We start from the raw sequence: 10811 nt of genomic DNA on the forward strand, positions 1-10811 counted from the left end.
CCCACTCTCCTTTTTCCACTTTTTTAAAGAAAAAAGAAAGCCGTGGGCAACTACCAGAAAAATGGTGGGCCTCACCTTCAAGCACCGGTGGCATTATTGATGTCGTCAGTCCAAGAGAGGTTGGGTTTTCACCCGGGACGTTTAGCATGGTAAAGCTAAGAGATGCAAAGAGGATGCCTCTGAAGAAGAAGCGGCGTTCCCAAACATATAAGACTAGACTTTTACCTTGATCCTCAACCGACCCACACAGAGAGCAACGGAGCATGGCCCTACCGACATAATTTGTGCCCCTATCGACCGAACAATTGCAGTCAGGGGGGGATGGGGGGGGGGCAGCCCCCCTATGTCTTGCATTTTTCCATTAATTTTTTTGAATTCAACCATATTGTGAAAAGTTGAGACCCCTAGGAATGAAAAAAATGAGTTCCTAGCTAGTGCAATGCCGTCGACACATCAAGGCATGCCAATGCAACCTCACACCAATATGGTTGTCCCCACCGTCGGTGCTGGTGACCAACGCGGGTATCTCCACCATCACCGGACATATCCGTGCACGCGCAGTTATTTGATTGTCACCAAAATAGAACGATGGGCAGAAAATAATACTTGAAAGCTTGATCAAACCATGGTAGCCTTGCTTCGCTTTGAATTATTTTGACGTGTCGTCGGATCAGCAAGTCTCATGGTGTGCAATTCGGAGCCATACTCACAGTGGAAGCCAGCCTTATTGATCTGTACTGCATGTTACCATCTATTTGGAATTTGTGAAAGTGGAAAAGTCGCTGCTGTGGGAGCAATGCAATGAATACGCATGCATCAAGTATGAGAGTGACAATACACACATTTGGTAGGGCTCTAGGGCAATCGCCAGTAGCTAGTGTTTTGCCAAAATGGTTACTACTTTGGTCTGTGGTGGCTCCCACGAATGCGTACGGTTACGCAAGCCAATTGTACCCAACCCACCACGCACTTCGTAGCTATGTAGCCAACGCTTTCTTTGAACAGGCAGCAGGCACCAGGCACAGGCAGCCGTTCTTCCTACAGAACTCTTACGCCCATACGTAAGGTACGCCGTCGCAGCAGCACCTTGCGCAGCAGGCTCGTCGTCGTCGCTTCCATCAACGCCTGCGCGCGAGCGAGCCATGTGACGCCCTGCGCTGCCGAGAGAGCGACGCTAATCACGGAGTTGGCCGGGGGGAGGACGGCAGGCGCAGGCCGGAGGGTCTTGCCGGATCGGGTGGTGCGTTCCCATGTGGCTGCCAGGAAAAGCACAGCATGCCAAGGCTATCGTATCGTACGCGGCGGTGGGTTGGGGTAGCAGGCGTCGCTGGGTCTCGCCGCTCGCTGCTGCTACGCTTTGGTCGCTGTCTCCATCGCTAGCTCCTCCGCTTTGGTCGTTGGCAGCTCAGTCCCGTACTCCCGTCAGCTAATCATGGCGCAGTGCTTGTTGCACAGGGCGTGGCAGGGGGAGAGAGGCTGCCATGGGAGCTGAGCATGCATGCTGCCATTCCATTTTCTGAAAATGAGCTACACATAACAGATCAATTCAACACAAAAAGCGAGCTAGAATATATATATATATATATATATATATATATATTCTAGCTAAATTGCTGCAATTGCAGCACAGGTGGATCGACCTCACGCAACATCCATTTCGGGGGTGTTTGGATACTAGGTGGTAAACTTTAGCAGTGTCACATCGGATGTTCAAATGCTAATTAGGAGGACTAAACATGAGCTAATTATAAAACTAATTGCAGAACCTTATGCTAATTCCCTAATTCGCGAGATGAATCTATTAAACCTAATTAATCCATCATTAGCAAATGGTTACTGTAGCACCACATTGTCAAATCATGAACTAATTAGGCTTAATAGATTCGTCTCGTGAATTAGACTCCATCTGTGCAATTAGTTTTGTAATTAGCTTATATTTAATACTCCTAATTAGCATTCAAACATCCGATGTGACAGGTGCTAAACTTTAGCAGGGAGTATCCAAACGGGGCCTTGGTTTCGTTACAGATCTTTATTTGTATCGATCGATGTCCTCTGGTTGTTGTTCTTCGATTTGTGCATGCTAGGTCGCTCAGTTCTGGCCTTCACCACGGACCATCGCGCAGGGGGTAACACCGAAGGGAGGTCTGGAGAGGTCGTCGGCGCTAGACGGTCCGGGGCGCTGTTGCTTTGCTTTGGGTAAGGGTCGTAATCGTCTATCTCCATGATACGTTCAATGAGTGACTGTTCAAGAGGCAGCAACATTCTTCCACTTTCCTGGGAAGTTAGAGAATGACAAAGTAATTGCATTGCAGCGGCAATGACAAAGTAAGAACTAGAAATATATATGTCAGAGAATAGAACCTTCTTGCATGCTTTCACCAAGTTCTTCCACTTATCCTGAACATAAAATTAGCAACTTCAGTAATGAGGTTCGATAACAACTTGTAGCTAGTAACGATGATGTATTTGCTACATAGTGCAATGTATCACTAATAACTAGTAATGTACTGTATACGCACCTTCAAGTGGACTGGTGTTCGAATTGATGTCAAGAAATATTTTGTCCTCACATCTCTCCACTTTCCAACTCCATACTCGGATACACCATTCACAAGTAGTCTCACTTCATCCTGCGTCCAATGATCATTATTTTTCCTGCCGCCATGCTTTCTCCCTCCACTCGTGGAAGGCTCTTGCAAACCAAAATTAGGGGTGAACTTGACCACCTGGAGGAAAAAAAATCGGAACCTACAATTTATATCCATAGCTTCCCCGCCCCCCTATGATTGTACATGATACTTTGTTGAAGTGTGGGCTTTAGAAAAGCTTGCCGTCCCTCATTGCCACTACTTAAATTTTTCAGTATTATGAATAGTAGTGTTGTATATTCTTGTACAGCCCTTTTGTTTTTTTGGCCCAATGGTTGGGCTTAAGCTCCTCTTTAGTTAATGAAATTGGCATAGTCTCATACCAGTATGTTAGAATAAGTGCGTCATACAGTTGCAACAAACTCCACATGATGGTAGTGGCATGCCGGGAATGAAAATTTGTATTGGTCGCATTGGAGAACCGGGGGTGCGGGAACTTTTTTGGGTGGCACATCAAGGATTTTGATAACTTTTGTATGTATGGAATCATCCCTTAGAACAAATCACATGAAAGGGTCCATGTATTTGAGAGCTAATTAGATAGCTTAGGTCCTGCACGTCAGATGTTACAAAAGGTCGGTGCCATGTACAAATACTCTAGTTAAAATATATATTATCAGATTTAAAAAAAGATATATATTATCAGGGTGAATGAATCAAAGAGGGCAGCACTAGCGTGGGTGTTTAGGCAGAGGCGATGGAGGAAGCACTTGGGAAGGCTAGAACCTGGTAGTGGCAGTGTGAAGTTGAGGTGATGGCTGGCGGTGGAGGTTGTGGTTTCCTCCACCTCCATTAGAGATAAAAGCAACAACATGGTTTTCAACTTTTGTCGTCTGTTATTATTCAGTTGCTAACAGGTGGATTCCAAGGTTGAGGATGATGGCTTTTCTATTCTTTTATTTTTATTCTGTCGTATTTTCTTTTCTTTTCCTTTATTTAATCATCACACACCACATAGTGCATACCTAGACTGTACAATAGAATTGAGCCCCCACGTCGCCTCCTCTGGGGCGACTCGGGCGGCACCACGACGCCCGCCGCTGCCACCCCCCTCCCGGCCTTCTCTCCACCTCGCCGCCGTCGGAGCAGGGCATCGGAAGCCCGAGCGCCTGCTAGGAAGGCGGCGGTGGGACCTTTCTCACCGACCGGGGGGCCTGTGTTGGTCCTTGGTGCGGCGGCGCCGGGCCATGGAGGTGGCGTCCCGGGGCGGCGAATCTGGCGTCCTAGGGACCGGATCCAGCGCCCCCGGGGCCGGATCTGTGCGGGGCGGCAGCCGCGACGGAGATGGCGAGCGGCACGTATGGGTCAACGGGGGCACGCAGTCGGCCGGCGAGGCGCAAGGTGTGGAGTGGTGGGGTGAGGCGACAGCCGCGGATGTGGCCGCCGCGTCCGCATGGTGGAGCAAGACCCTCCTCGAGAGCATGGAGAGTGGCAGTGGCGAGGTCGCGGTGGGAGGTGCGGTGGGCTGCACGCCGGAGGATGTGGCGGCGGCGGCGGCTAGTTTGTTGGCAGCGGAGTGGCGGTGGCTGTGCGACGATAGCATCAGGTGGCGGTCGCGTGCGGGTGAAGGCCGGCGGCAGCCGTCGCGGTGCCGTGATAGCGTGCGGAGTTGAGTGGGTGAAGGCTGGAGGCGGCTGGCGCGGGCCACGGAGGCACGTGTGTGGCGGTTGGGAGGAACGCGTGGCGATAGGCCACCTGGGGGCGGCGCAGTGGTGCACAGGTGCGCAGGCGGCGCACCTGGGAGCGGCGCGGTGGTGTGCGGCATGGGTGTCGGCAGCAGCACGTTGTGGATGCGGCTCTGCGCGGCTTGGAGGCATTGTGGTAGCGCTGCCAAGGGTGGTTTGCGTGAGTCTCTCCAGCGACACCATGGTGGTATGGCTGGTGACGGCCTACGCAGTGGCATGCTAACGGCGCCATGGAGGTGTGGTTGGTAGCGCGGGGCCATCTTTGCGGCGCAGGCATGGCGGAGATGATGGTAGAGTGCGCTGGAGTGGCCGCACGCATGGTGGTGGTGACCGAGACATCGTGGCTGCGAGTGAGGAAGTGCGGGAAGGATCCGTGTCAGCGAGGAGGAGCGGAGGACCCATGCTCACTGGAAGATTTGGGTCCGCATGTATGGTGCAGTTGTGATCCCGGTGATGGTAAGGCGAAGGTGAAGTTTCTGGAGCGGCTCGGTGGTACTAAGCCACCCCTGACGGCGAAGCAAAACCAGATCCTCGGAGAGTCCAGTGGCAGGAGAGGCGAGGCCCCCGTGCGCTTTAGGGTGGTATGTCCGAGGAGAGTCTGAGGAGTGGTGTGCGGCGGTGGATGTGGCGAGGCCCCCATGCGTTCTGCGTTGCCTTGGAGGTTCAGGATCTGATGCAGTGCTTCGGTCGTTTTGGCGTGTAAGGTGCAACAGTGGTACTTTAGCGAGGGGTCCTTCATGGCGGTGGCCTCTTCGGTGAGGTGTGGTGGGCTCCTCTTCCGATTTCTGCCAACGCAAGACCGTGGTTGGGAGATTGACGATCGTGTGTGTGCCCTGAAGATGACGGTGGCATGGTGGAACAATCATGGTAGCTACATGGTTTGCAGCGGATTGCGGCGGCCAGTTCTGCATGGTAGCGGCTGGTTGGCGTGGGATATCATCAGGAATGACGGCGCTTGCGATGAGTGTCACTTGTCGGCTTTTCTCCTGGGTTGTGGTGGTGTGGCGTGGTGAGTTGGGTGGAGTTGAGTTAAGTTGTGCAGCTGTGTTGATGTCTCAATCCAACCGGTTGTTGTTTTGAGTTGGTGCTTTGAGTGGAGTTGTGCGGCTGTGTTGATGTCCCAATCCAACCGGCCGGTGTTGTTGTTTTGCTGTTTGTTGCCGTGCCCAATCTGGGTATTCTTCTTTTTAATATAATCAGCAGCTCTCCGACCTGATTCGTCTAAAAAAATACATCATACCTAGACTTGAGATAATCTGCTGTGGGACAACATAACATTGAAGCTGTCCTAAAGGGCAATGCAGGGTGTGATGGTGTTGGTTCAGCACCAATGCATGCTTGTTGGTTTGACATGTTGGCCTAGGGCTACTATGCACTATAAACAACTTCATTGACCCATTTGGCTGCTGTCATGGACCATACAACAATCCCCTTCGGCCAAATTACTTGAACAACAAAATTGGTTATTACATACAATTTTTTTGTACCAATAAATAATTGCACTTTGGCCATTAGAGAATGTGAGTGCTTACCCTCACAGATGTGCTTGTCCTGCGAGGTCCTCTTCTGCCATGCCCCAAACTGCCATTTGGAAAGAAACAACCTAAACCATATATCATGATTCATATGTATGTGAGTTCATTGTAATAATAAGTCACATAGTCGATGCTTTAGCAATTACAATGTATCCTAACCACGTGTATGTTCATGCATTACGGTGTATCCTGATTGGATTATTGTTACAAGTCTTGACTCTTAAGCACCGCAAGAGATTCATATTAAGAGTGTGAATATATAGTCATATATACATAAATAATTATGTGTCCTTTTACAGCCCCCGTTTTTACTGTCCTTGAGAGGTACCAAAATTAGGTATATCTCCAGAGTATAATTTTTTGTGGTACCTCCCTATGACTTTAAAGTCAGCCAACAATTGCATTGAACTAAAATTATTATTGTTTATACAAATTCATATTATAAGCACTTGAATTTGTTGTATATACTAAAATGATCCAATCACATGTAAAGGTTCTCCATTCCGCATGCATACACTTGTACATATCAATTCACATGAAACCATCCAAGATGATGTGATAAAACATATAACCACCAGACCACCTCTATATTTTATACTTCACCCCTTTTGCATGCATGATATCCTAGAGTCCATGCCATCAAATTTTTGATGACTAATCAAAATGATCAAAGTTAAAAGTTTTAATGTATGAAAATTATATTAATGTGTTCATCTATATAAATGCTTTAGTTAAAAAACCATCGTATTGCTGTATTTTATCTGAGTTGTAAAGTAGGGATGACAATTACATATATAGTGAATAATGTAAAATTTTAATAAAACATAGGCTGCGGAGCAGAGAAATAAAACCTAGCATGCTTGGGTCCATATAATCTTCGATGTCAAGGTCATCAATATTTGTTTCTTCATCTGCCACTTCACCATCTTTCACATTCAATGAATGAAATTGATTTTCTATCTGTAATAAAGAAATCAGAATTTTCATTCTAAAGTTTCAAAAAAGAGGAACATTGTTACTATTCCGACATATCTCAACAACGATATGATAGAGCTGAAACTCATACCTGGTGACTGTAATGATCAAATACACCTACGCATTCGTCCAAATGTTTCTCGTTGCTGGGCCCTTTCCATAGCAGTTGCAGCTCTAAGTCCATGGCTTCACTTTCCATCTATCACAAAGATAGAAAAATTAAAAGGTCAGGCAAAAGTAGAATAAGCATTTTACTATGGTAAATATAATCAAACAGTATCAATGCAAAAAGGGTTTACCTGACCAAATTAGGCAAGGTAGAAATTAAATTTTTTTTGTAATTTCTATTAATTAAGTTAATAAGCTGCTATATATACCAAGTTTGATTCTAGATCGACTTCCCATGCTGGGGGTTCACATCATTTCTAACTGCAGTACCACGTCGTCTCAAAGTACAAAATTGTATAGATACCTGCAGCGCTGCCATGTATTTGTGCATGCTGTTTGTTGATGGGTGAGATGCATATTTTCTAGGTTGCGACAAATAGGTTCCTGACCACTCACATGCACTGTTCAGCTTCAGCTAGCCCAAGAAAGAAACAGCAAGCATAATTGTATTACCATATGTAGAACTATATATAGATCAACTACCACACTGCTCTTAGCTTGGGCACCCATTTGGTTCATCCTAACACTACTTATGTAGTCTGTGGTACGAAAATAATAGAAGTACTTCTTAGAGAGAGAACCTTGTTGAATGTGATTGAATAGGGAGGCCTCCGGCTCTTTGCCAGCTCGGCAGCCTCGAACTCGCGTCAGGTCGAGCTGAATCTCCGGCCAGAGGTAGTAGATATCACTGAGGTTTTTTTTTTGGGGGGGGGGGGGGGGGGGGGGGGGGGGGGGGCGAGGCCGGTGGGGGTGGTGAATTGGTTGTATTGAGGCTCAAAGCTCACCCTTGCCCCTTGCCCGTCGGTCGTCGGAGGTGGAGAACTGCGATTGGGGCCTGCACAAAGGTAACGAGTGTGGCCCAGGTATGAACAGTGTCAACTTATAGGTCGTCAAAGTAGTGTGGCCCAGGTATGCATCTATGCTAGCTACTATCTGATGTCCAAATCAACTAGTATTCCATCCAACTACTTTAGTTGGTTATTAGAATACGACCATCCTAAAAAAAAATGCACTAGGGCCATCCTCCAAATACCATAATGAAAAGGTGGCCGATTGATCCATCATTTCACTGGATTAATCTTGGTCCAGTAAAGATTTTGATGCGTAGGAACTAGTCTAGTCTTTTACGCTAGACTTTTGGGGGGAACTAATTCACAAGGATCAGCTTCAAGGCAAGTAATCAAAGATTTAGGACGTTGTCTGGAGGTGGGATGAATTTCATGCTCACCTCGCCGCCCGGAGGAGGCAGATTGTTGTTGTGAAGAGCACGGGAGGTTGTGGAGCTACCTCCCTCCTCTTCAGGAGGCTAGAGGGAGATGGGGGAGAGAAAGTGGGGAGGAGACACAGCATGAAAAGAGAAGTGGAGTGACGAAATGGTAGGAATCTATGTGAAATCCTTTATATAGGGACAAGATGTGTGAGGTGACATTTCCCATCCTATCCTAAGATATTTTTATAAGATGAGGGTATTATAGTCTTTCTCCCTCTTCCATTATATAATATTTTTTAATCTTGACTTTTGTCGCACACGCATTCCCAATAAGGTCAATTATTTTTTCGCGACACACCCTAAGAGCTCCCCCTGATAACACTGTTCTTAATCCGTGTCAGCATCCTAAAATATATTTCAGCTGAGTGACCTTTTTACTAGGATGCCTCTGTGAGGCAGGTGTAACGTATACGTATAATTTATTGATGAACTCTTTAATTGTCAAGTCACGAAACGCGGGACCCGTAACACCATCAAAGATTGAAATCGCACACAGAGTTAATCCGAAGATATTATCCTTGGGGTGAGTAGGGGCGGACCCATGTACACTCCAGTGAGGGCACAGGCCCTCACTCAATTTCTTGAAGCAAAGGTAATCAGTAATTTTTCATGACCATGTAAATTAAAGCTGCATAAATTTAAGTTTTCTTAAGGCATGCCTTCTCTCAATTTTATTTGCCCACAGACCTCACCCCTGAGGCCCGTCGTGCACTACTACCAACTCAGTTAGTCCTTTGTTACAGTTTCGTGTGAACTTGTACTGAGAGTTGCACCCACTAGCATACCAACATTACAGTATCCATGATGCGCTTAATTTGCTACTTTGTCAACCCACGAGTCGTCATTATTACCATCAACTAGGGTTGGTTGGTTCGTTAATTAGGCTAAGCATATTGACATAGAAGCAAGAGTACGTAGAATAATGACACTCCTTACATGTATATATAGTTTTTCTTTTTTTAAAAAAGGTTGCATCAACAGCAGCCAAAGTCTCCCCTTCATCGATTACAGAGCCGGATCAGTAGTGTACCTACTAGGAATGAAAGATACTACAGGAGATGCACCGAGCATTTGACTTGTTGACAGACTAAAGTTGGACATGAGCTAGGTAGGTTTCGTTAGAACAAAGCTCTGGGCTAGTGATAAGCTTAGCACAGACGACTCCTGCTATATCAGATCAGGTCTATTGTCTGTGTCCGTCGTACGTGCCACCAATGTGTATGCTCTGAGACTTTCAGATGCTGTCGCGTCGTGTCGTGCCAGCTACCAGCTGCAGTCTAGTCGGATTGGATCATTCGTAATTAATCTTGATGGTAACATATGCATGGAGATTAACCTTGTTGACGGCGCATGGTGTGACCGTGTGAGGAAGAGAAAGAGAGAAAGGAAGAAAGCGAAGGGGAGACTTTGAAAAGATGATCGAGAGCGACAGGAAGTGATGGCGCTGCGTGTACCTGACGACGCTCGAGTGCGCGCGAAGCCGTTGCACGGATTTGGCGAGGCGGGGTGAAAAGGCAGTGGCCATGGCATATTGCCAAAGCGGGCAACTTAGTAAGCGGGGAGCTTCCGCGAAGCTTCCCCTTGTAAAATTAGGCCACCGCTGCTGTAATTGTTCTCTCTGGTTAATCGACCAGTTGCTTTCTTGTTGACCGGCCGGCGCCTGTGGTGAGATCGTCATGCAGGAGCTGGAGTTCATCGTGTAGCGAACATGATCCTATTAGGCTATAATTTGTGATTTTAGTGATTGAGTGACAACATAGTTATTGTAACTAATAATGGTTTGTCAAGCATATGCCTTGTAGGTTTTCTAGGTCCAAATATGCAAACCAAACTATGGTAAGGTCCAAATCATAGCATTCAAGTGTCCAAGCTATGGTATTCAAGTAACCAAGTTATAGTATCTAGGATTAATCTATGGTATTCAAGCATCCAAATGATAGAGAAAAAATCTAGAGAAAATCCAAGAAGATGGCCATTCATGGAAGCTCAAGTGAAGAAGAAAAAGATGATGATGATGATGAAAGCTCCTCAAGTGATGAAAAAACCAAATCAAGGGTTGAGCTTTATGCTAAGAAGGTCTTCAAGTACGTGAAGAAGATCAACATGTTCGGATACATACTACACTTGAGAGATGGATGTTATCATCAACAAATGAATATCACGAAGATCAAGTACAAGAAGAAGAAGAAGAAGAAGGTGGTCAAGGAGAGAAAACCCAAGCATAAAGCACTCACCACCGTCCGAGAGTGGATAAGTGGTGGTGGATCAAGTTCTTGTAACTCAAGTGATGAATCAAGCAAGAACTCCATCACTTGCTTCAACATGCAAGGTCCCTTACCACATCACACTTTTGTCTTATGGTCTGAGGTATGGAAAGTAATGTAAGTGATGATGAATCCGACTCTCTTTCCATTGATGATCTTCTTGAATTGATCCATGTGCAAAAAGGAATCCTTAAGAAACAATCTAAGAAAATTAAACAACTCAATGCTCTCAATGATCTAAATGATACCCTTGTTACAAATTA

General features: G+C 46.4%; 1 protein-coding gene across 2 annotated transcripts in view; it reads right to left on the reverse strand.

The window, feature by feature from the left end:
* Positions 1 to 1651: 1651 nt before the first annotated feature.
* The window catches only part of LOC117835111 (uncharacterized), a 30229-nt gene continuing 21069 nt past the window's right edge, over positions 1652 to 10811 (reverse strand). The window contains exons 9-14 of one of the 2 annotated variants that reach the window (XM_034714478.2): positions 6938 to 7045; positions 6723 to 6831; positions 5869 to 5939; positions 2523 to 2729; positions 2365 to 2400; positions 1652 to 2277 (exon numbers count right to left, since the gene is read on the reverse strand). In XM_034714478.2, coding sequence (XP_034570369.1) covers positions 2023 to 2277; positions 2365 to 2400; positions 2523 to 2729; positions 5869 to 5939; positions 6723 to 6831; positions 6938 to 7045 — 786 coding nt within the window. In that variant the 3' untranslated portion in view covers positions 1652 to 2022. Of the gene's footprint in view, positions 2401 to 2522; positions 2730 to 5868; positions 5940 to 6722; positions 6832 to 6937; positions 7046 to 10811 lie in introns of both variants that reach the window. The other variant, XM_034714477.2, reaches the window with a different exon arrangement.

Source organism: Setaria viridis, chromosome 9 (assembly GCF_005286985.2).
Source record: "Setaria viridis chromosome 9, Setaria_viridis_v4.0, whole genome shotgun sequence".
In the NCBI taxonomy this organism is placed as follows: Eukaryota; Viridiplantae; Streptophyta; class Magnoliopsida; order Poales; family Poaceae; genus Setaria; species Setaria viridis.